Source organism: Paroedura picta, chromosome 6 (assembly GCF_049243985.1).
Source record: "Paroedura picta isolate Pp20150507F chromosome 6, Ppicta_v3.0, whole genome shotgun sequence".
NCBI lineage: Eukaryota > Metazoa > Chordata > Lepidosauria > Squamata > Gekkonidae > Paroedura > Paroedura picta.
The window spans coordinates 74,796,628-74,823,275 of NC_135374.1; the positions used below are offsets into that span (position 1 = coordinate 74,796,628).

General features: G+C 42.4%; 1 protein-coding gene across 2 annotated transcripts in view; it reads left to right on the plus strand.

Annotated features, from left to right (window-relative positions):
• The first annotated feature begins 2,930 nt into the window (after positions 1-2,930).
• Positions 2,931-26,648, plus strand: part of RPS6KA3 (ribosomal protein S6 kinase A3) — a 67,626-nt gene continuing 43,908 nt past the window's right edge. The window contains exons 1-2 of one of the 2 annotated variants that reach the window (XM_077343067.1): positions 2,931-3,436; positions 10,922-10,975. In XM_077343067.1, the coding sequence (XP_077199182.1) occupies positions 3,356-3,436; positions 10,922-10,975 (135 nt within the window). In that variant the 5' untranslated portion in view covers positions 2,931-3,355. The remainder of the gene's footprint in view (positions 3,437-10,921; positions 10,976-26,648) is intronic. The other variant, XM_077343068.1, reaches the window with a different exon arrangement.

A 26,648-nucleotide genomic window follows, 5' to 3' on the forward strand; every position in this document is an offset into this window, starting at 1 on the left:
TGGCCATTTGCTGCTATTCACAGGTTTTACCAAATGCTTTAATCCAGTATTAGCTATACTTATTGCTCAGTTACTTGTACATCTTAACTCCAATTAACCCTCCCCAGCAACTAACAACCCATTACTACCTATATTTAATGGTTGGAGAAGTCTGTTTCAGTGTATCTGAAGAAGCATGCATGCACATGAAACCTTATACCCAGGATTAAACTTTGTTGGTCTTAAAGGTGCCACAGAATTCATGGCAGTTTACATAACATTCCTCTTCAAGTGTAGATAAGACTTTTACCTATGTAGCTTCAGGAAAGGTGCTGCTTTGTGCACGTTCCACATGTAACCTGGGACCTAATATGGTTATGTCAAATAGAGGACTCATGTAAGAACATAAGAAGAGCCCTGCTGTATCAGGCTGTAACCTTTAATTTGAACACAGTACAGCCTTGAGAGAGAACACAATACTCTTAGAATTTGAGTATTGTTAAAAATTCATTTACAACAAATGAAAATTGAATGTACTCTTTAGCACTTATTGATTCATGCTAAAAAGGTAAAGGTAAAGGTATCCCCTGTGCAAGCACCGAGTCATGTCTGACCCTTGGGGTGACGCCCTCCAGCGTTTTCTTGGCAGACTCAATACGGGGTGGTTTGCCAGTGCCTTCCCCAGTCATGACCGTTTACCCCCCAGCAAGCTGGGTACTCATTTTACCGACCTCGGAAGGATGGAAGGCTGAGTCAACCTTGAGCCAGCTGCTGGGATTGAACTCCCAGCCTCATGGGCAGAGCTTCAGACTGCATGTCTGCTGCCTTACCACTCTGCGCCACAAGAGGCTCTTTGATTCATGCTAAGTCTTCTTTATTGTGACCATAACCGATGAAAGCTGTTTAGCAGAAATGAAGCAAAATAAAATTAAGAGACAGCAAGCAAATTTGTTCATTGCATCTTAAATTGTCCTGTTTCAGACACAGTTTTTCTCTAGTGTGTTGGTGGTTTTCCACTGGGTCTCCTAAACTGTTGTTGTAGCATAAGAGTCATACAGTCACCATGGCATATAACAAATGTTGGTGCTTAGGTGCTTCCTTACAAAGCAGCATTAGATTCAGGTGGGCAGCTGTATTGGTCTAATGCAGCAGAACAAAGTTTTTCAGTGGCATTTTGAAGGCCAACAAAATTTTATTCTGATATACTTGCGCACAAAAGGTTATACCTTGAACAAAATGTTGTTAAAAGTGCCACTGAACTCATACTTCATAATGCAGCACTAAAGATTTAAAGTACAACACAGGCCAGTAGAAGAGCCAGTGATGCCAAAATGACCAGAGAAACAGCACACACACAGAGAGAACGGCAGCACAGTTGTCCACCTCCCACACTATGTGATTTGGAATGACATGTTTTAAATTGGGTGGTAGCACTGCCCTGTCTAACAGCCCAATCCAAAGCAAGAATGATGCAACTCAAGAATGATGCAACTCTGTTTAGGATCGCACTGTAATTGTGTTTTAAAACAGTATGTGTTGTAGTGGTCAGAGCAGCCTTTCTTAATTTTTTTTACCACTGAGAACCCCCTGAAATATTCTTCAAGCTTTGAGAAACCCCAGAAGTGGAATGATCATTCAGAATATGGTTGGCAAGCATAGCTATGTACACACCCACCCGGGGCCCCTCCTTTTCCCACCCCTTTCAGATCCATCATTGGCCATTTGGGGAGCGGGGGGCAGGTCAATGTCACCATATATGGCCATATCACTGGATAATATATTTAAAATTTATTAACTCCCACCCATTTGTGAAACCCTTCCAAGGCCATCAAGAAACCCCAAGGGTTTCACAAAACCCTGGTTGAAAGGAGTGTCAGACTAGGATCTGGGAGACTCAAGCCTGTATCCTCTGTCTGCCATGGAAGTATGCGAGGCTACCTTGAGTTAATCACACTCTCAACCCTACCAACCTCACAAGACTGGGATGGCTTTTAGGGCCATCAGGACTTTTCCCAGTAGGCTAATAGGCTCTTCTTTACACATCAGGGGAAGGCCTTGACCATGATGCCATATGCTGGCCCTAAAGGACAATGGTGTGAAACAGGACATTGGATTAGATCAGCTTTTTTCAGGCTTTTGACCATGGAGGAGTCCCTGAAATAAATTTTCAGACTTCAAGGAACCCCGTAAGTGATGTCAGCTGGTCATACCTCCCTAAGTGACATCACCACCCATACCTTTCACCCTCCTTTTGCTCCCTCCCACTTTTACTACTACTACTATAGTGGCTCTGCCTCATGAAAGCCAGGAAAAAGTGCAGGAACTGAAAATACAGCTGAGTTCTCCCATACCATGCCACAACCAACTCCCCCTTTGGTTTTTATACCCATGGCCTACCCACTGAGCCCTCCAGGCTGAGGCAGCCAGTTCCCCAGGTTGTGGCCAAGTCCATTAAGTCAGGAGGGGAAAGGCAATGGACCCCCTCCGGCACTCCCACAGACCCCCGTTTGGGAATCCCTGCATTAGCTAGATCTCCATCTGACCTACTAGAACACTTTTGGATTTTGAGTTATAACTTCACACACAGTACCATATAATCAAGAATCACAGACAGGTGAATTTCTGCTGTCCGCATATATAGTTGAGACAAGCTGTGTTTTATTAAAGATTCTTAAACAGCGATGATGATGATGATGATTCCGATGAAGCACTTGAAGACGCAAGTGATTGCTTCCCGCATGTATCACTCCTCTAACCCACCTAAGAACACCGTAATTGTTCCAGAGAGGGGGAGGCGCGGCAATGAAACGACCCTGCAAACCAGGGCGCGCGAGGGAGGCAGAGGCTGGCTGCCCGCGCCTGCACGCACACCGCCAGCCTCTATTTCCGCACCCGGGAGGCCGTGATGGAGACTCACGCAGCCGGAGCCCCGCAGCCGTGTCGCCACTGGCTCCGCGCTCCCCCGTCCTCCGCCGCCGCACCCGTGACTCTGTCCCTTTACTACCTGAGCTCCCCGCCGATTGGGTGGGCTCGTCCCGCCTCCAGCCATGACGCAGGCCGCCCCGGGTTTGACAGGCAGGTAGGGCTCGGGCTCCGCCATGTTGGGAGCGGAAGCGGACTGAGCCGCGATCGCCTTCGCGGGACGAGTCAGGAACTGAGGCTGGGCGCTGGCGGCAGTTTGAGGTCGCGTTGCCTTCTCCGGTCGCGGCGAGACCTGGCCTTCGTCCCGCGCTTGCTGGGCAGCGGCGTCCCGGAGTCTCCTCCCCGGGGGGGGGGGGAGCGGGAGAGGCGGCGGCGGCGGCGGGAGCGTCCTGACCCTTCGCGGGAGGAGGCGGCGGCGGCGGCGGACCGGGGGACGCGAAGTTAGAGAGCAACGATGCCGTTGGCGCAGCTGGCGGATCCCTGGCAGAAAATGGCTGTGGAGAGCGCGGCGGAAAGCAGCAGCAACAGCGCCGAGGTAGGCAGACCCGCACAAGGGCTGGCGCGCTCCGACGGGACTCTCTGGCAGCCGCGCGGACTTCGGCACCCTCCGTCGCCCGGCGGCCCCACGGGAGAGGAGGCGTCCCCAGCCTCGCCGGGCTCCACGCTTGCCGGGGGAGGGCGAAGGGGGATACCCCTGCTCCCTTCCTCCCCCCCCCCGTAGGTCGGGTAGGGCTGGGCTGGGCAGGGGCGCTCCCTTCCTTCCTTCCTTCCTTTTCAAAAAGGTCCCGGCAGAAGAGGGGCAGAGGGAGTTCCTCCTTCGGTCTCCCCTTCTCACTCGATTGCCCGGAATCCGAGCCTCTTCCCAGCCTTCGCGCTGCACGCTTCTTTTCCCGAAACTAGGACAGTTAACTTACTGAAGGTTAATTACCCCACACGACTTTCCTTGGGGGGGGGGGGGGAGAGTCTCCTTTTTTACCGGAAGTCGGTTGGAGAGGACAGAAGGGGTAGTTTCTCCTCCTCTGCAATACAGGATTGTGCAGTATTCTGACACACAGTAGTGGGGAAATGGAATGGCAACTCTTCCGACTTCATGAAGTCGGAAGCATGATGTTGAAATAGCTCTTGGGACGTCTAATTTTTCTTTTTTCATAGATGCTCCTTTTCTTCTAAAAAGAGTAAGGATGAGAAGTGTTTTAACTCTAGCACAAGGAGGGGAAAGGTGTGGGTAGGGGAAAAGGTGCTTGGAAGAGAAGGAATATATTGACTCCTGCCATTAATAAAGTTTGAGTTCAGTGGAAACCTTTTAAGACCAACAATCTTATTCAAAGTAGAAGTTTTTGTGTGTACACACACTTTTAAAGAGACAATGAACTGAAAGCTACCAATCCATACATATAGGTAGACGGTAAGCAGTAAATTAGCATGCAACATAATGAAGATGTTAAGGACCAAATAGGAACAACAGGCTTAGTTTATATGGTTACCATTTGTTTGGGTTTCATTCCAGGGGGAGACTGATGGGCAGAGGTATCCTTAATTAGTGGAATGCAGAAGGTAATTAACTGAGACACTGTCATGACCATCCATCCGTCTCCTCTCAAGCATGGAAGCGACCTTACAGCATCCTCTTTTTTGAAAGAAGTTGATTGACTGTGTAGAATAGTCTTTCTCAACCAGGGTTTCGTGAAACCCTGGGTTTTCTTGATGGCCCCAGAAGAGAATTAATTAATTTTAATATATGTTTTAAATTTGTCAAACATCAGATGATATGACCAAAGTTGGTCATGTTGACCTCCCGCCCCCATTTTCAAAATGGCCAATGATGGGCCTGGAGGGGGTGGGAATGATAGCCAAGCAGCCTAATCAGGGTACTGTCAGGAAGGGGAGGGGCCCCTGGTCATTATGTTTACAGCTACACTTCCCATCCGTATCCTGAATGATCATGTCATTTATGGGGTTTCTCGAATGTTTCAGGGGTTCTCAATGGTAAAGTTGAGAAAGGCTGGTATAGAGTTATCTCCCCTATTCGTAGACTAGAGAAATACATTTCAGTTTACCATTCCAAATTATATTACATGGTGAGAATACAGATGTAAGGGCTGAATGTATAGTGAAATAAGAAATCAATGTCCTTATTAAGTCCTGGGTTTCCATTGATCCCTGTGTTGTAATATCTTTCAACTCAGCAATTTCCCTTTCTAGTCTGTTCCTGAAGTTTCTTTGTAATAAAATGGCTGCTTTGAGATCACCCATTGAATGTGCTGAAAGCTTGGTCTTAATGGTGCCACTGGACCCTGTTCTGCTGTCTTCCTGACTCTACCATTAATACCAGTGTTGGCTTTCAGACAGTCTTCTTTGTCCCATGTGCTTGCAGTGACAGGGTAAGCAGTCTAGTAACAATTGCAAACAGGGGAAGAGAAGAAATTTAGTAATGATAAAAAATATATACAAAAGTTGACTCTAGTCGGTGGATAATATGGAGGATAGTTGAAGGAGCTTTCCTATTTATATTCTACTTCTGAATTTTGCCAAAGGAGGAGTTAAAAAAAAAACAAAAAAACTCTTTTCTGCTCTTCCACAACCCAAATATGTGATCTTCCTGAATCCAGTAGTATCCTGTTTAGATGAGTGAGTGTTTAGGGGTGGTCCTTTCACCAGACCATTGAGAAGGACCTGTGGGACTGATTTTGCTGCTTTTATTTTACTCTAGTGGTGTCTGTTTACTTTCACAGTGCATGTCTTTCTCCTCCTTCCATTCCCTCTCAGTTTGCCCAGATGCCCAGCTTTTCTCACACATAGGTCCTAACCTGGAAGGAGGAGTTGTTTACATATGAGTGCTATTTTTTAAAAATAAGACTAAACCTGCTTCCACTACAAAGGAGCATCTCATGGGTCAACAAGGATCCATCTGTATCAGTCACTGCCTCCTGTTATGTTCTAAGTTGCAGCTTGTAATTTATCTAATCGTATCAATGTACTTGTGGTTTGACTGAATTTAGGTCCCCTCGCTAGATAAGTCACTTATAGCATATTTCTAAGAAACACTCAGATACTTCATAAGTTGGATTTCTCTTCCTGCTAACAGTGAAGTACTGTGAAAACTTACCATAACCAGCTTCCGGACCCAGCTAAATCAGGAAACTGGAGAGTTAATTTCTTTCTAGCCTAGCAGAGTTTTTTTTAAGCAGTGTTTTCCCCAGTTCTAATATATTTATATAATACTTTTGTTTAAAACTATTTAAACTTAGTGTGTACTAATTAAAAAATCCAACGAGTATCACTTGTCTCCAAACTGCTTTAAATGGAACACCCTCACTGTTAATGCTGCTTACAAGTGCTTCTGCTTGTTGCCACTTTAAGGGGGAAATATAGTGTTTGATATATATATATATATGTGTGTGATATGTTGGCTTCGTAAACAATATCTCCATGCTGTCTTCAATCACATCTAGCCTTGGTGCAGAGAGAGAACAAGCAATTGTTCCAGTGTATGTATAAAGGAGTTCAGATATTATATCAAATACAGAATGTTACTTTTTAGTCCGCTTTTTATATCAAATGCAGAATGGTACCCCACAGTCTTCCCCTGAGAACTGTCACATTTAAATTGACCCTTGAAATACATTTTCACCTATAAAGATACATATTGATGAGTGCAGAGTTATTTAGTTATTTATTTTTCATTCAGGCAAGAAGGATTTTATGTTGACAGTAATGGGATGGAATTAATGCCTGACCCATCCTCCATGGCAACAATCTCACCAAGCCTGGAGCTGCCACCAAAAAGTAGGGTTGAGCTAGGCCCCTCCCTCCTTCTCAGTACCTCCAGCAGCCCCCAATGATGATGGAGTCCTTTCAACAGAACCAGAGCAATATGCCTGTCTCGGCAGTTAGAAGCAACCCCAATGCCTCTCTCCAGGGTCACAGAACCTTCAGCCCAAGTCAGTGATATCATCATCTAGCACAAAGTAAACAGCAGCGTGGGTACACCACAGGCTCTGCCAGCCCAGCAGTAACAGCCAGTGTGTGCCCAGCCAGGTTTCAACTGCTGGCTCAGGTTTTGGTCCACTCAGGTCCAGGGTGGGGGGGATTAATCAAGGTTAATCAACAGGACATGAGAAATACATATAAAGAAACCAGGGAGGGAATGAATGGGATGTTGGGTTTACAGTAGATGCAGCAGCATTCCTGTGGAGAAAGGACAGATCAGGGTGCCCATAACTTTCTCCCCAAGCCTTATTCTTAGGCCTGGGGAGGGAGACTGAGGGCAAGGGGGCAGTGCTAATGAGGGAATAGCCTCACAAAGTGGATCTTGCATGTAAATTCTGTGAATGTTTCTTGCTACATAGGATTTTTGATGTTATTGGGACCTAGAAGGCTACTGTCCTATGTGCCCAGATTTGAATATGAGTTATAGTACTTAATTTACATGAGAATAGTCACTAGAGTGTACAGACTGAATCAATTCCTGTGTATGCAATACTACTTATTCCAGCACATGGAATATGTTACACAGCCAAAGGAAGGAGGGGAAAGATGATATGCTAATTCAAAATTCCTTTGTTTCATAAAACACAGGATGGAGAAAAAGGACAAAAAGGTGAATTGTTTCTTTAAAACCTATAGTTAAAGGTTTTCATTAAATATTTTACTATTATAAAGTTTATGTGTAAGATAGAAATGTTGTAATTTTTACAAATCATATTATCAGACATTATGAAGTAAGGCTGAGGCTTGGAAAAACTATGAACATTGTTACCTTGAAATTTATTGACTCTGACACATGGAAGATGCACCGGCGATTGATTGAAAGCTGTGTGGTCCTGTAGGCTTCGCAGTTGTTCGTGTGATACAGCTTTTCGTTCACTCCAGAGCAGTAAAGATTGAGGAGTTGTTACAATCAGTGACAATCTGGTTTTCTGTTTCCACCATACCTTTGGCCACACCCTTCAGACCTTCTGTAGTAGAGGACCTTCCCCAGTACTACACCAGTTACCCTTGGCCTAGTAATACTATTTGTAGCTAAAAGAATAGTGCATCAATTGGTCTTGTAGTGCAGTAGTTTTGCATCAGTCTGCATTTGGAGGTTTATGTGAAATTTAAAAAATCATTTAGTATTTAATGGTGCTTTTTATAGCTCCAACAAAATTGTTTTACTCTGATATTTTGCCAAGGTACGTGGTACATTGAATTTCCAGGCAATTGTATAAAGAGAAAAGGCTTATATATTTAATTATGCCATCAGTAAAACATGGCAATAAAGGCAACTGTTGAAGATTTGATCTAAGGTATTATCAAAAGGTGTATAAGGAGGTCATGGTGCAGGATTCTTTGGAATGATTGTATCTGGCCAAATGGGGCAACAATGAATACTTGGTATTCAGTAAAGTATTTGTCATATGAAGGATGTGCGTAACATCTAATAATTAAAAGTAGAAAAAGTTCTGTGATGTGGTCTTAAAAAAGGCAGCTTGCAGAAGAGAAAGTTAAACCATTAAATTAAATTTAAATATAAGTGGGAATAAGCAGTATTGATGTTCTGTCAATATTGGACTAACATAGAAGGACTCATCCATTATGTAACACAGTCGTCTCAAAGAGCAACACTTCAAGAAAAGTGGGACTGCTGTTTCCAAGGATTTTCCTTGAGTGTCTTAGCTCGCTACGCTGTATCTCAAGTTCTACCCTCTGACCTTGGAAGCAAGGGTATGTAGGAGACTGTAGAAGACAAGAGGGGAAAGGACAGAGCGGACTTTTTGTACAGAATACTTTGTTTTACATCATTAGTGTCAGTATAAATTTCATGTGTCTTTTATAGTTTATTAAATTTGCTAGCAAATTTTCAAAATAAGCCTAAAGCATGTTGCCTTCTCAATATTTTTACTTTCAGCTGATTATACTTAAGTATTTTTCAATCAGAGGTTTTGATGTCTGTGAACTTGTACATTGTGCAAGCTGTGTATTTGGAACTATCCAGGGCAGGAGATGCTGTCTCCTGCAGCTGGTGGGTGGTGTGTGCTGGGAGTGATTTGGTGAGTTGGGAGGAAAGAGACTGCATTAGGCTGCTTTCAGACGATAAGCAGTCAATATTTAAAAAAATAAAATAAAATAACTTCCCCAAGTTAATTTTGTATCTGTTCTTGCACTGAAAGATCTGTAGACTATATTTACCCTAGTGTTGTATTAAATACTAATTGTGCTTCCATGGCTGAGTGGAACTCTGAATTTGGGTCTCCCAGATCCTAATTGAACACTACACAACAGCATGTCTATTTTATGCATTTTAAAAATATTTTAGGGTCATACTTCGGTATTCTACCAGAGGATTAAATAGTTTTTGGTAGTGTGTCATTTTATTACTCTTATTGTTCTAAAGAAATGACTGGATATAGTGAATCACAATCCACAATAGACCTTTCGATAAATAGTACATTGCATATTACATGGTTGATTCACTAGGTAAGTCATAAGATATATGCAGTTATTGCTTGGATATTACTTGTGCGTAGTACAATTGTGGGTCATTGGAATGATTATAACATACAAAAGCTAATGTAATTGTGCAGATCGCAGGCTCCTACTTTAGAGTTTTCTTAGATATGTAATGTGTAGGATCTTTCTTGACAGTTATTTGTCAGATCTGTTTTTCATTGGAAAATAATTAAAATATACAAGATTTTGATCCTGTTGTTCTTTACAAATAGTTCCGTAGAAGACTATAGGGTTTAATATTGATTAACTAGAATGGATAAGAGTTGGATGCATTTCTGCTTTATTTTACCTAGAGAAAGCGGCAAGGAACAACAGAAATATTCAGGTTTCCATATATTGATTATATAATTTCAACAATGAAAAATAAAATAATTATTAGTAATTGTTTTGACTACCAAGCGTAGGTATATGAATTGTCTGATTAAGGATGTATTTCTACAATGTTACAGTCATGCCAGTGCATAGGAAGTGACTAATTAGGGCAAATAGAAGTTGCTTTAAGGAAAAAGGAGTTACATTGAAATGCCCTTGGAAGCTTCCAGTAGAGTTTGCTAGACTCCATGGGAGGGATTGGTGCACAGTTGTGTGTTGAGGCTATTTTGTATACATAGATATGAGTGCATATTTGTGGATTCTTAGTGTGAGAACTGAGGAATGAAAATAATGTTTGAAACTAAAAACTGGTTGCTCACAGGAAAAATTCTAGTTCCAGGTTGGCAGTTAACCACTGCTTTTTCTTTGGCAAAAATCCATTTCCAAAGTTGAGAGGGATTTGCAGTGCTGTTGCTAAAGTTGAAAGCGATGGCTGAGGACCAGCTTTAATGCTGTGGGTTGGCCTTTTCATTATGCATGTAATTTGTTGCAGGTCCTAGTCATTATAAGATGTATTAGATGTATTATTGTTTAATAGTAAATGCATATATCTGAATGAACCATAACAAATGTAAAACTGAGATATATCTTGAAATACAGTATTGTTCTATGGTGCTGGTTAATATAATGAGCTGCCAGCCCAGACTATGAGTTTATCAGTTAGCAATCCTTGGAATTTCAAATAGCAAGAAGAGGTCTATCTGGTGGTATTATTAAAAGAAGGCCTTCTTAACACTGCCTGCCCTTCTGGGGAGGGGCTGTGGCTCAGTGGTAGAGCATCTGCTTGGCATAGAGAAGGTTCCAGATTCAGTCACTGACAGCTCCAATTCTGGGAGATGATGTGAAAGACCTCTGCCTCAGACTCCAGAGAGCTGCTGCCAGTCTGAGTAGACAGTACTGACTTTGATGGCTCTAGGGTGTGATGTGTCATGTGTATGGTTTCATGTGCTTGGGGGGCGGGGAGGAAAAAACGCCATCGCCACTGCATCCTTTCCCCATTGTCCTGTCCACTTTAACTGAAATGAACCTTTATGTGTGTAAAAAAACAAACAAAAAAGACTACAGTAAAAGTATTATTTGTTGAATTAAGAATATGGATAAAATGTTTATACTTTAGTTGCTTTAGTAATTCCTTTTTTAAAAAAACTTTTTGCAGAATGGCCAGCAAATTGTGGATGAACCCATGGGAGAAGAGGAGATAAATCAAACAGTGAGTAAAACATTAATGTGCATCTGCTGCTTGGACATTGCCTAGCCAAGATTATGGGAAAACTGGCAATGACTTGTACTTTTGGAAATAAAGCTTTCATTACACTAATGTGATTTTAAAAATTTCTGCCACACAGTATTCTCGAAAAGTTGATTCTGATATTGACTCATCAGTTATGTTAGTATTGCAACATAGACATATTGGGGAGATTTCATTTTCAAAAGTGAAACTTTTTAGGGAAAATGTATCACTGGAGTCAAGTGCCTGTGTCATGGCCCCACACATTTTAACAGCAAGACCCATATAGTTAGTATGGTGTGATGGCAACCTAGCACTACACACGGCATAGGTGGAGGTCATAAAGGTAAAGGTAAAGGTATCCCCTGTGCAAGCACTGAGTCATGTCTGACCCTTGGTGTGACGCCCTCTAGCGTTTTCTTGGCAGACTCAATACGAGGTGGTTTGCCAGTGCCTTCCCCAGTCATTACCGATTACCCCCCAGCAAGCTGGGTACTCATTTTACCGACCTCGGAAGGATGGAAGGCTGAGTCAACCTTGAGCCGGCTGCTGGGATTGAACTCCCAGCCTCATGGGCAAAGCTGTCAGACGGCTGCCTTACCACTCTGCGCCACAAGAGGCTCATTAGGTGGAGGTCATACCAGCATACTATAGTGTGATTTGAACTTTTTGCACTGTGTCTGAACGGAGGAGGATGCAAGTTGAGCAGATGACTAGTTTATGCCCTTTTGATGAGATGGCTTGAGGGAACTGACATTCTTTTCCCCCCTTCTTTTTGGGTTGGTTTAGAATTAATTGGGTCTTTATTTATTGGTTTGTTTATTTGTTTATTTATTATATATTTATATACCACCCTCCCCTGAGGCTCAGGGCGTTTTTTTTTAAATTACCTTAAGAGTGTACATTAACTAAGCCTTTTGTCTCTCTTCGTGGTGCTACCTGAATAGTAAGTGCAATAGAGCCAGAGGTAGACTCATGTAAGCCCCATTTATTAACATCTGTAGAAGAGTCTTAAGGACACATGCTCAATTTTTCCACTGACAGTAGTGAAACTTGGTGTTTAACTTTGGCTGCATTTTGCTGTGTTGCTTCCTTTTGATATTGATATTGCATGATCTATGCATAAACAAATACTTGCTGCATACAAGTAGAACATGTTTGTAGAAATATTTGAAGTTTACATATAGAGCCTTATCTTCAGCTGAAGGTAACATTGAATGATCAGCAAAAGCACAAAACTCATGAGCAAACAGAATTTAGGAAGTTTCCCAGTTTTATTTCTCTGTTTATAGAAGTACACTGTCACATGACAGTCAAGGATATAATATCCCTCCCCCCTTCTGCAAAACCTGATTGCCAGACAAATTTATTTGTATTTATATACAACCTTCCCTCATGGCTCAGGGCAGTTTACAGAAAATGTTAGATGAGTAACACCGTTTGGTGACTGTGTCAACATCAACAAACATAGCATAACATCAAGGTCAGATAACTATATCAACAATCTTAAAATTCAACAATCGTAGCATAAAATTTTCAGGTAACATTTCATCCACAATCCCAGAGAGTGTGTTTAGCGGGAGTTCATGATTAAACCTTAATTCTCCAAGATCTGTAGTCTTTTAGTATGTAGCACTAAATTAAATTTCTCATTAGCCACTGTTTATCCAAGCCATTTAGCACTATGGCATCTGATTTAAGAAGTATGTGATGTAGTTACTTAAAAAAAATATAACCAACTAAGTTCTTTGTAATAAAGCAAATAATTGTGCTGCACCACAGTGTAGTGTCTCCAGTCTTAAAACAACTATGCAAAAACGTTACATTTAGTATTTCTGAAATCTCTGGATTATATCTCTAAGGTCAAAGCCACCCACAACTCACTCTCCCTTTAATTCTGGCTTGCTATGCATGGTTACTCACTGCTGCCCTTCACCTCTGTACTGCAAATATTCCTTGCCACATCCCACTTCCAGGTTTAACCTTCCCTTGTTAAAAAAGCAAGGGGAATTCACACTGGAAATAATGAGTTGAGAAAAGCACATACAAATCTGCAGCTCAGTCCTTTAATCAGTTAAATGATTGGGAGCATGCTGTGTACAATTCCTAGCTCTGTTATATTTTCCACCATGTTATTTGACAGTTAGCTTTAGTAAGTTAAACTTTAATGCTCGGACTACAAGTATTCAAAATGTAAATAGTACTCCTAAAGAAAAAAATCGGCAGACAGTTTTAAAAGCATGTTAACAGTTCTTCATGTATCTGGTGAATGTCAAAATTAAAAATGAAAAAAAATTTCATTTATGATTCTGCTTTCTAAAGAGATTCAGGATAGATTCCAAAATATGAAAAGCAAATCAAGCCTCAGGTGCCTCATATAAACAATGCAGCAAGGCTAGAATTACAGAACAGGAAAACAATACAAATGAAAAACTGTCTAAGGGATAACATACCATAGTGAAGAAAAGGGTTACAAAGGTAAAGAACATTGCTATACAAAAGGGAAGTGATATATACGATAAAATTTACATACTGTCATATCCTGCTCTGTTTCATTATGCCACCATTGTAATTACCTTTAAAAATGCCCTCCTGAACATTCCTGTTATGCACATTCTGTGAAATGATATGTGGGAACCTTCCTGTCCACTTCAAGATAGGCTATTCTTCAGTATAGGAGCTGCTAAGGAGAATGCGTATGAATGAATAGTTGCTGATTTTACCCATTTATTAGCTGGCACCTTCAAATGCCTGTGTTTGGTGATGTTATTGCAATAGAGCGCATAACGGGGGAGGTAATTGGACTGAACCTAAGCTGCATCATTGGAAGAAGTCAGTTCTTTGCTTGTAATTGTGAGCATTCATTAGTTTAAATTGAGCTGTTTATCACATGTGAATATGCCTATCAATGGTCCTTGTTGATTCCCATGATCTCCAATTTTTTATGGTATTTTGGTAAAATTTGTTTTTGGTCAGTTGGCTCATTGGCAGTGTAGCAGGAAGCTGCTTGTTGGAATGTAATTTTTACCATAAACTTGTTATATGGCTTTGGGCAAGCCACATTTCCCTCAGTGCCCCCCCCCCCAATTTACAAGGTAGGGATGAAATGTTATGATAATATTGTTTAAAGCAGTGGTCCCCAACCCCCGGTCCATGGATTAGTCAGTACCGGGCTGCGGCTCCTCCTCGTCCTCCTCCCCGTCTGCAGCTTCGGGAGCTGCCCTGCCACTCTGCTGCCGGATCACATTTGGTGCTGTCCAGTGACCACCGTGGTTGGCACTGCGCAGCTGCTGATGGCAGCATCCCCAGGGGGCGGCGGGAAGTCAGGGACGGCGGCGGGAACAAGTGGAGCAGTGGCTTAGGTGGCGGTGGCAGCAGCAGCGACGTCCCTCAGCAAAAGACTAACCCCCCCCCCGGGCCTCAGTAAAATTGTCAAGCATTGACCGGTCCCCGGTGATAAAAAGGTTGGGGACCACTGGTTTAAAGCATTCTGAATACCCAGAAGCACTGTGTAAATGCTGCTGTTTGTATTGTACTGGTTTACAATATTAGAAAGACTGTAGATTTGTTTTCTGTATTTAGACAATAAATAAGGGGTTCCCAGTGTGGCAACCAAGGTGCAGTGGTGCCCACTGGAATCTTTCCTGGCACTTTCAAAATGTTTTTAAAAAGTGGATGGTACCCCATGGGGTGCAGCCCTAAGTAAAGCTGCCTTCAGCTGCCTCCTGAAGATCGACCAGGAGGGGGTAAGTCATACCTTTCTGGGGAGGTTGTTCTATAATTGTGGGGTTGCCATGGTCTAGGCCAGTGGTCCCCAACTTTTTTTATCACTGGGGACCAGACAACGCTTGACAATTTTACTGAGGCCCGGGGGGGGGTAGTCTTTTGCTGAGGGACGTCACTGCCGCCAACTGAGCCCGTGCTCCACTTGCTTTCCTGCTGGCACCTCTGACTTTCTGACGCCTGCTGGGGGGTGCTGCCAGCAGCAGCTGCGTAGTGCTACGCCGAGGGGGAGCCTCAGCCATGGCAGCCATTGGAGATCACCAAAGGTGAGCCAGTGGCAGAGTGGCAGGGCAGCCCCCAAGGCAGCAGTCGGGGAGGAGGACGAGGAGGAGCCGCAGCCCGGTACTGACTGATCCATGGACCGCTACCGGTCCCAGGACCGGGGGTTGGGGACCACTGGTCTAGACACACTTTTATACATCCACCAAACAAGCATCTTTAATTGGTGGAACAGTCAGACGAGCATCTTCCTGTGATTTTAATTCCCAGGCACAAACATATGGGGAAAAACAGTCCTAAGCCCCGTGGGGTGTGAAAGGGCAAAACCAACACTGTTAACAGTGGTATTGTTAATAAAATCTTTTGGTGACCAAATTTTTTTCCAACCCTTTTGTGTTGTTTCAGTGTGTGATGCTAATGGAGTGAACAAGCCTGTTAAATCTTCTCACACTCTCTTATTCCTTAAAAATGTGACCAATTAATGAAAAGCTTCTGGATTCATAGAACACTATGGCATCTGAACCACAAATATAATTTTGCTATTTTCTCAAAACCAGCATTCCAGATGACAGTTTAATGTGACTAATTAATGTTCTCTGTGTGTATTTGCGTATAACAACAAAACATGGTTTGCTTCTAATCTGGACGTCTTTAATTAATTGGCTGTGTGCAAGAAGAGGAGAAAGGAAATGTGTCCACATTAGAATTTCAAAGGCTGGTTCCTACAATCGTCAAGTTGGCTGTTCTGCCATTTACATCTGAAAAATACCAAAGAGCATATATGTTTTATTCTACAGACAACCCATACATTTTAACTTAAACAATCATAAAATCGTAGAGTTGGAAGGGACCTCATGGGTCATCTAATACAACCCCCTGCACTATGCAGGACACTCACATCCCTATCGCTCATCAACTGTAACCTGCCATCCCTTTGAGACTTCACAGAATCAGCCTCTCCATCAGATGGCTATCTAGCCTCTGTTTAAAAATTTCCAAAGATGGAGAACCCACCACCTCCTAAGTAAGCCTGTTCCACTGAGAAACCACTCTGGCAGGAACTTCTTCCTGATGTTTACACGGAATTTCTTTTGAATTAATTTCATCCCATTGGTTCTGGTCCATCCCTCTGGGGCAAGAAAGAACAACTCTGCTCCATCCTCTATATGGCACCCTTTTAAATTCTTGAAGATGGTTATCAGATCCCCTCTCAATCATCTCCTCTCCAGGCTAAACAGACTAAGCTCCCCCAACCTTTCTTCATACGTCTTTGTCTGCAAATCCTTCACCATCTTTGTTGCCCTCCTCTGGGCACACTCCAGTTTGTCTACATCCCTTTTCTACTGGGGTGCCCAAAACTGAACACAGTACTCCAAGTGGGCCGAACCAGAGCAAAGCGGTACCATCACTTCCTGTGATCTAGACACGATACTCTATTTGATACAGCCCAAAATCCCATTTGCCTTTTTAGCTGCCGAGTCACACTGTTGACTCATGGTCTACTAAGTATGGTCTACTAAGATTCCTAGATCTTTTTTGCACATGCTACTGCCAAGACAATTCTCCCCCATCCTATATTGGTGTGTTTGGTTTTTCCTACCTGAATGCAGAACTTTACACTTGTCTCTATTGAAATTCATTTTATTCAGTTTAGCCCACTTCTCGAGCCTATCAAGCCTATCAACTTAAATTCAAAAATATTTTTGTCCATAAAGCTTAGTATAGACAATCAATTCACTGACTTCTTCAAATATAATATGCACAGAAATAAGATTTTATATCAATGTAATGAATCTTCATCTAAAGAATGACTTACCTATTTCTTTCCTGATCTCTCCACCAAAAGTACTTGAGGCAGTTCACATCACAAGAGATAATACAATATAATCAGTAGACACCACTGTAAACTCATTCCTTATTGAAATATAGCAGCTGTAAAGTAGATTTCATTTATATTAAGGCAATAGCAATATTAGTAAATTTCGTATGATAAATAGAAGCAGCAATAATAATATATCCACATAAAGTCTCAGTAAATAAATACATCTTTATGTCAGAAAGTGGGAGTACTTGGCACCAGGCAAATCCCTGTTGATCATTGAAGTCCTGCCACTTAAAAAGCCCAATCACCCACCTTTTCGAGTGAATAAATGCTTCAGATGATGTCCACAGGCATCTTAACAGGTTCATGAAGGAGGTAGTCCTTTAATCATCCTGGCTTCTAGCTGTGTCAGACTTTAAAGTTATAATAACCAGAATATTGAATTAAGTCCAGAAGCAAATTGGTAGTCAGTATAGTGTACCTGTAACTCTAGACAGAAATCTTGCTGCCGCATTTTGAACACGATGAAGATTACAATCGGAGACATAGTCCATTGCAGTAGTGTAGTTTGTGTATCTCAGGCCAAATTACTTTCTGAAGGAAAGGCTGTTGCTGTCAAACTAACAGAATCTGGCCAAAGATATTTTGTCAGTGAGGAGATCTTGAGCCTCTTGCTCTAAATGTGGCTCAAATAGCATCTTAAAACCATCAAGTTACCTTGCCAAAGGAAGTGTAGTCCTGACCAAAACAGGCTCGATTCTTCAGTCTCTCATTTGTTATAGAATTGAACAAGTGTGCTACCATATTGCCTGGACTAAGTTTCAGTACATTGATCTTAATCCAGCCTGTTACTGCCCCCAGGCATTTGTTCAGAACATCCTACACCTTAAAATACTGATGATGACTAAATCTCCAAGCAGCCACTCCCAAAGATTTCATTTGCATGTTGAATAACATGGGGAATCACTGGAAACATCCTTGGAGATCTACATAGCATAAGGGGCCTGTGAAACTGCTAAAGTAATAGAATCCAAGATATGGTAAATAGTATATTTTATTTGTGTTTAGTGATTATAAAGCAGCATACTTTTAAATGTTAAGAACATACGTGAAGTCATGTTGGATCAGGCCAGTAACCCATCCAGTACGACACTCTGACCAAGACACACAGTACTATACAGCGGCTAAAATCAGGAGGTCCACTAGTAGGGCCAGAATTCCAGAAACCCTGAAACTGTTGTCCCCCAAGTGCCAAGAATAGAGAATATTACTGCCCCAGACACAGTGTTCTATCTATACCTTGTGGCTACCTCTGCTCTGTATGTTTATATAATCCCCCCTTGAAGCTTTCTATGCTTGTAGCTGCTACCACTTCTCTTGCTTGCTCTTTGGGTAAAGAACTAGTAGCTGTTTCTCCAAGCAAAAGAGTTCCATCCCCTTAATTGTTTCAGTTGTCCTTTTCTGCACTTTTTCCAATACTATAATATGCTTTTTGAGGTGTAGTAACCAGAACTATACACAATATTCCAAATGAGGCCACACCATAGATTTATACAGGGGCATTGTAACACTGGTTGATTTGTTTTCAGTCCCCTTTCTAATAGTCCCTAGCACAGCATTTGCCTTTTTGATTGCAATTTTACACCAAGTCAACATTTTCAATAAGTTATCTACTACAAGTCCAGGATTTCTGTCCTAATCAGTTGCCACCAGTTCAGACCCCATTGATGTGTATTTATAGTTAGAAGTTTTGGCAACTTTGCATTACTTTGCACCTGCCTACACTGAGCCTCATTTGCCATGTTGACACCCACTTGCACAATGTGGGCAAGCCTTGACAGATCCCACTGGAGCACCTCACAGTCCTCCCTGGTTCTCACCACCCTGAACATCTTAGTGTCATCCTCAAACTTAGCCACTTCACTTCTTCCTCCCAACTCCAAAGCATTAATGAACAAGTTAAAGAACACTGGACCCTAGTACTCAGCTCTGTAATACTTCCCTACATACCACCTTCCACCGTGAAAACTTTTTCCTGTTAATTAAACAATTTTAGTCCACAAGAGGACTCATACTCTTATTCCAAACTGCTGATTTTACTTGCAAGCCTTTGGTGAGGAATTTTATCAAAAGCATTCTACTGTATCCCTCCTGTACACATTTGTTCACCCCCTCAAAGAACTCTCTTGAAAGCAGGTGTTCTGGAGTCTGCATGCACCTTACATTTTCCATGGTGAAGATAGGAGCAAAAATCTGTTTACTTTCTCTGCTATTTCCCTATCATCCTTTAGTAATCCTTTATCCCTTGGTCATCTAGTGCCCCCACCAAGTCCCTGGTTGTTTTTCTGCTACTATTTGAAGACATTTTATATTTTTTGCACTATATTCTTCTCACGTTTTGAGTTTATCATTGTAAGATGTACAAGAACCACTTAAAGTAGTGCAGTTGAACCATTTTGTGCAAGGCCAGTCCTAACAGAAATGAAGCTGCTTTTTGGCCATTACTGCATAGTTGGTAGCTGGGTGTGTTCTGTTTGCGTCTTTTACACTTCCGTTGATAGCTCTGTTTCTTAGTAAACTAGGCGGCTGAATAAAAGTTGAGGAAGCTGTAGTGCCCAGAAGGCTGTCCCACTCTGAAGGAGAAAACAGCCACTAACCTGAGCCCGTGAGAATGGTGCTCCAGCATCCAATCATCTTTGAGATGGGGGGGGGGGGTGGAATCTTGGAGGAGGACCAAGCTAGAGTTCAGTTCTGCCTCAGGGAGACAGCAAAGAGAGTTCAGGTCTGGCGGAGTGGTTTGGTGCTACTTCTAACAGAATAGAGTACTACCCAGTTGTTAGACCTGTCTCTTGCAAGGAGCAAACTTTGTGCCATTTAGTCTTACTCTTGGGAAAGGGCAGGTTGGCAGTGTGGATGGAGTCCTGTGTGTATGTCAGGATCCAATCAAGTGGCTAATTGGCTACAGCCTGTTTATGCTGTATAAAGCATTAAAGAAAATCTAAACTACTCTTTAGTTTCTCACACAAGTTTCTCTTTTGTCTGTCAGGAGACCTGTGCTGCTGATCTGTTCCTTGAAACCGACTTGTAAATAAATAAATCTTCTTGGTTGTTAATATATCATTCCTGGTTCAGTGATCTCCATATTCTACTTGTGCACCACAAAACTTACCTCACAGCAGCAAACCCAAAGCCTAGATCAGGGATTCCCAACCATGGGTCTGTGGACACTTGGGGGGCTCCCTGGGAGCTCCAGAGGGGTCTGCAGTTTTTCCCCTCCTACCTTAATGGACTTGGCCACAGGCAAAGGAACTGGCTGTCTCTGCCCAGAGGACTCATTAGTTAGGCCGTGGGAGTAAAATCAAAGTGGGGGAAGTTGTGTTGTGGTATAGGGGCTCTGGACTGTCCTCTTAGCTCCTGCCATTATTTCCACCTTCATAGGATGATGGAGATGGACAAATGCCTGCAAAGCCTTGGAGAGTTTCTGGCTGGCATGACTGGTGCTGGCATGACTGTTGTTGTTACCCAAATTGCTGGGGATAGCAAGAGGCTGGGTAACACAGGATCTTTACTACCAATTTTTACGGGGTCCTTTCCCTGGAAGAAACCCTTTTTAAATGAAGAAGACAAAAGCTTACACTCATGGGATTTATTTGGGGAAAATATTGGGATACACTCAAAACACACACAGAGCAAAAACATACATACACTAAGTTCTACAGGGGGACAAGTTACACTAAGTTCTACAGGGGACAAGTTCACTAAGTTCTACAGGGGGACAAGTTCAAGATACTGCACCTTTCTTGGATCCAAGCAGCCCAGACACAGGGTTGACGACATCAGGGGATGGACAGGATGCCGGGTGTGGACAATAACACACACACACACAGGGTGTGCACAAGGCTTGATATAGTGTTTGAAATTCCCGGGTCAGCCCCAGAGACTGCCCACTGGGAGGTCCGTGATTGATGATTGGTCTCTGACATTATGCGTACCTGATAGGTGGGTTTGAACTGTGAGGTCACTAGAGTGGGAGGTGTGGAGTAATCTCATCAAGTAGAACAATACCTTGGCTACGTGTAATGTGTGGCTAATGGCCTTGTCTGTTTTATCAGGAAGGACTGGGGGAAGACATTTGGGGATAAGAGATGGTGCTAGACAGAAATTACACTGGACAAGAGAGACAAAAGAAGTTGCAGTTAGTACCTTGAAGGGATATTCCTTTCCTGTAGATAGTCTAATGGTCTTTGGCTGGGGGGGGGGGTGATTTAGATAACGTGCACATTTAGCTCAGTCAGTTGGGCAAGGAGGAAATGTAAGAAATCTAGTGAAGCCCAAACAAGATGGAGACTTAGCCTGGCTTCCTAGGTTTCTTAAGGGGCCCTACTGACTCCATAGTCAGTCTCTGCCAGGCTGGTTTCTGTGTGTGCCAACCTGCTCAGAGTCCAGTCATGGGCTTCTGTGCATGAAGGTATCTCTGTGTGAGGCACCCTTCCATTTTGGGCTACCTCTCGGGTAACATTTCCCCCCCTTGAAGGCTTGTGTCAGCCGACACATGGCTTCACCCATTAACCAAATAGAAATCAAGGATTGGTCACCCATTCTGTGTCAGAAATGTTAGTAAAGAGATTGGAAGAGGGTTCAGGTACAATGGATCAAGGGACTATGGGCCATTCTATAAAACTGAATCCAATCAAAAATAAAACAAAATTTAGTGTATGTGATGTAGGTGTCATGTTACCTGGAGAGTCTTTGGCTTCTTGGATCCACCTTACTAAAGAGAGATTTCTATTATCTAAAGCTAATACAAACTAAGTATGGGGAGAATGGGAAGGGTGCATAAACATGGGGAGGAACATAGGGAAGGATAAATAAATAGAATGAAATTAACTGCAATGAAAGGAACTGAAGAACATGGAGGATTGCTACAGGCATAATGCAATAGACAATATTGGATATATGTGGCACAATGCAATTTGAAATACAGACAATACAGTTTGAAAAACTTCCTCCCCCCCTTGTCCCATTGGTAAAGGTGGGAGTGAACCTGGAGATTCCTTGAATAGTTGAACATGAGGATTGATGAAGATGAGCGACTGGTTCAGCAGTTGAAGATGTTGATATATATATGCATATATATATAAGACATTGCTGGGTGATGTTTGCAAACACATAGAATGGTAAAAGAGGTTCCTCCATGGGGGTAAAAAGCAACTTTGGCGAGGATCCATTTTATGAGAGAGCCACTGGCAAGAGGTTGTGGCAACAAGCAAATAGCTGGAGATGTGTGCAGGTCCGGGTTAGCTTGCAAGTTGATCTTTCCCCCCCCCCCTCGTGACTGAAATGGCAGGGGAAGAGGCAATAAAGGCACTAATCCAGGGCGTCAGAGGGTATGCAGGGTCAGAGATTGCACATAGAAGAAGCAGCAGGCAGGCTGGGCAGCAAGGCTTCATACAGCAGGAGCTGGGGTAAACAGCAAGCATCAGTAGTTCACCAGCAAGTAGGCTGGGGCAGAAAGCGCAGAGCAGCAGGTCATGACCACAGGACACATCCATAGCAAACGCAGGCAGAGGATTGCTGTCATCTTGACCAGGTCAGGTCTGGAGGTTGGCGAGCAGGATACAGGTGAAGAGCACACAGGCAGGACCATCAGGAACTGGCCTGGTGATCTGAGGTTTGTGATGCACAAGCCTGGAGCCTCACTAGGGCAGGCTTGGCAGACGTGGGTTGCAAGAATGTTTGAGTGGCCCAGGGCCTCAACAGCACAGTGGAGCTGAAGAGCTCAAAGGGGAGACACCCAATTGAGAGAGGGACAAAGATTGACAAAAGTTCAGTGGAGAAGTGTGTGCAGCTGCAAAGAGTGAGGCTGCAAAGTCTGTTGAGGCTTGGCTCAAGTAGGAACACAGCCTGATGGATATACTGATTAGGGAAAATACTCAAAAATTTAGAGCTTTGAAGACAATGAACTCAAAATGAAAGATTGGAGCAGAGGGGTGCCCTCATAAGTGACTGTCAAAAAGATCCACTGTGGTGGTTGTCCACCATGACCTTACAGAGACTGAAAATAGAATTTAAGAGGAGCTAGATGCCATCTCCAGGGAGGGAGAGGGAGATTAGAGTGCAATCATAAAACAAGGGAAGGAGATTGCCAAACTCCTGGTGAGTTTGGGAATTTGAGAGAAAACTGATAGGTTACTATGGGTGACTGAAGCAAGATGCTTTGTAGAAATACACAAGAAGAAAGTCCTGTAAGAAGGTTTTGGAGGCTAGGTCTACTGGACCTAGGTCTACTTCACTGTTGTGTAAAAAGAAGCATTCAGAAAAAGAATCAAAGAGCCAAAGTTAAAGGTTCCTGCAAACATGTTGCAAATGGTCTATGAATGAATAGATATATGAAGGGGGGAAATAAGAATTGCTAGGTAGAATCTGGTCAGTTGCTTTCCAGTTAATATAAATCAAAACACACAAAGAAAGCTTCAGAAACCAAAACTGGGATTGTGATCTCTTCCTTGCTATAGAGAACAGAAGAGAGGACACCTAATAAAAGAGGACTTAAAACATGGCAAAAGAATTTTTCAAAATATTGTGGATTGACATTAAAAGAATTTGGAAATAAACATAAACAATCTAAAAAGTTAGAGCACATAAGCACAAACAAATAACCTTAAAGAAAATTCAAGGGTTAAGGAAAGAAACTTGTTTTTCAGACTGAGATCTGCCTGCTTGTAGGCCAGGCTGATGGGATGCCAATTGCTTCTTATAAAAGATACATCTCTTGGAGTACTGCTGAGGATATGAGTGGGAAAGAATGAATGAGGAGAACATGAAGAGTCACACTACACAATACTGTGTCAAAAGAATTGTGTTCTTAAGGAGGAAAGACTGTTCCTCTGTACATGCACAGAGTGCCTTTTTGTAGAAGTCAGGCTGAATGGAAATCTGAGTACCCAAATGAAAGATCTGTATAAGGCTGTTTAAACATATTCAAAACAAAACAAAATTGCAAAAACAGATTTTTAAACAAAATGGTTTTATGAAAAAAAAAGTTTTAACTGCCAATTAAAATTTGAAATAGGAAGTAAAATGTCAGAGGGAAGGAAAAGCTATGGAGGGAATGCTTTTTCTCAAAGAGAAAATATTTCAAATCTTAAAATAAAAACTAAAACAAAATATATCTTAAAACAGAACAATTTTACTGTACTCTACCCCCTTAGATTCTGTCTGAAATAGGAGTCAGTATTTAAAGAAACAAAACCTCTTCCCTTCCTGATTTGGGAAGAAAGAATACTTTCTGTGCTGTTAAAGTTCCTTACTTATGTAGATTAGTTGCTGGGATGGGGGAGAGCAAGGCATGAGTCATGGGGCTTAGTGCCTAGGAAGGCAGTTAGGCAAAGAGTCTGTTTTAAGAATGCAAAATAGTGGCTGTCAGTGTGACTGCAACTATCAGTGGAGGCTCTACCAATTGCAGCCAAATTTAAGATTTGAAAATTTATAAAGTAAAAATGGAAGCACACATGTTGAACAATTATTTTTCATGTGTAAATCAGTTCAGTGGCCCTGGAACTATTTGTGGAAGTTGAGAAAATAAGCTGATTATATCATTGAATTGGAAATCTGTTAACTTTGCTTGCAACATTAAATGGGAGGAGGGAAGCTAAGAGAAAATTGAAAACGAATGTTGTCCTTGCAACAAATTCTTCCCTGTTAAAAGAATTGTTGTGAACTTGAATTTTGGAACTTTGTACAGGTTCAGAGGCAGGGTTTCCTTCCTGAATATGAGATGGGGGAACTGAGAATATTTCCTCTTCTTTAAAGACAAGAGGTGAAGCTGGGTTACTGGGTCTACTGTATTTTCTTTTCAATTTATTATCTGTGTGGCTTTGGAAATCCAGGACATTTTGCAAATGGGTTTTTACATTTAAAAGTTCACCCTGGAATTCTTTGTTTTTCTTATCAAGATCCTTAATTTCCAAATCTTGTTTCTGGGTAAGAGTTTTAAATTTCTCTATTTCCTTCTGCCAGTCCTTAGGGGGTTGAGAAGGAATTTCTATAGGGCTAGTTTTCTGTAGCTCACATCTAAGTATGTCTCTGTTCCTCTTCTCTCTAATGATCTTTACAAAAGCACACATGAGTACAGATGTTGGTTGGTCATGATACTGGGACATGTCTGCTCCAGTATTTCTAAGTTCCTGCCATAGAAAAGTCCTGTTACTGATTCTTTTATTGCGCTGCTGATGGGCAGAATTTCTAGTCTGGAAGTATTTAGGTTTGAGATTATTTGGGGGGAAATTATTTGAAGGGAAACCATTTTGTGGCTTACTCCTTTCTCCTGGCTTTTGTTTGCTCCAACCATTAGGTGGCTGCAGGAAGCAATTGTCTCTATTCCTATTAGAATTGGGGTGATTCTGATTAAAACAGTTTTCCCTCTTGATCCTGTACTGAGAGTGGAGACCACTGTTTGCCTGAATGTTTAAATTTTTGGAGTCCTGGTTAGTGGGAAATTCAAGAGTACCTGATTCTCTAAGCTGGCCTGCAATGGGGAGCAGTTTCTGGATTTCTTGCTTCTCAGTTCTATCTGCAGGGGTTGTAACTAGAACTGGGTGTAAGGGAGCTGAATTTCCCCCCTGGGGTTCTATGAACATTTTGGGGATTATTGCTTCTGGCAGAGGCTCAGAAGGTAGAATGGGAAGAGTCTCTGGATGAATTGTGGCAACTAGAGCCCTCTGGAGCTCTAACTGCTTTTCAAGTTGCTGCATTTTTCTATGGCATGCCTCATGGCTTACTTGAGCATGCTGAACCTTAGTTTGGGAATGTAAATATTGGGCAGCATGTTGAGTTTGGGTGAGCTGGTGACTTAGGTCTCCAACCTTTTCTTCTGCCACATGGGCTCTGTAAGTGGCAGTTTCTAATTGTTCTAGGGTTTTTTGGAGCTCTGATGCAAGTCTGACCTTGTCAGCCCAGATATCTTCTTTCTCACCTTGGAGCAGGGTTATCTGTGTTTGGAACTGGGCATTTTCAGCCTTTAAGGCTTTTAATTGATCAGCAGCCCCAGTCAGAGCTACGAATAGACCCCAACTGGCATATACATTTTTCTTGGAACTCCCCAGTTTCTTTGCACTGCATACAGCAGTAAAAGTTTCTTTTAGCATTGCCAATGGGTCAGAACCTGAAAAGGAATCTTGCTTCCATGGGTTTTCCCCTTGTTTAACAATCCATTTCGTTAATTTATCCAGGTGATCATTGGACTTAAGTTTCTTTGAGAGGTCTACCTTTTCCATTTTTGAGGTACTGCACAAACACTTGAGAATTCTGAAAAGCTCTTCTTTAACGAACAGGTCTGAGCTTTTCTTAATGAGCACTGAGATCTTTTAGTGAGCACACAAACATGGACTAGAGAATCTGGCTAGCCTTTCGGGGCGTAACCTATAAGAACCTTAGAACATAATATGGCTTGCCTTTTCGAGACAAAGCCTAAGAGAGGAGTGCCTGCTTGATCAGGGCAGCACTTCCAAGCCAGCCTTTCGGGGTCCTAGCCTGGTTGGAATCTAGCCTTTCGGGGTCTAGTTCCTATATGAGAAAGTGTAGGGAATGAGGCCAGCCTTTCGGGGTCCTAGCCTGTGAGGAAAGGAATTTAGCCTTTCGGGGTCTAATTCCTACAGTAACACACAAAAGTCAAGAGCAGGGATCCTAACTTTTCAAGCTAAAGTCCCTCCCAAGAAAGTAAAGTTCAGTAACACCCTGAGAGGATTGCTATCAAACACATGCACACATTACTTTCATCAAATTCCAAAAACACAGGGTATCTTCACAGGAAAAATTCCCTACGTCTGTACT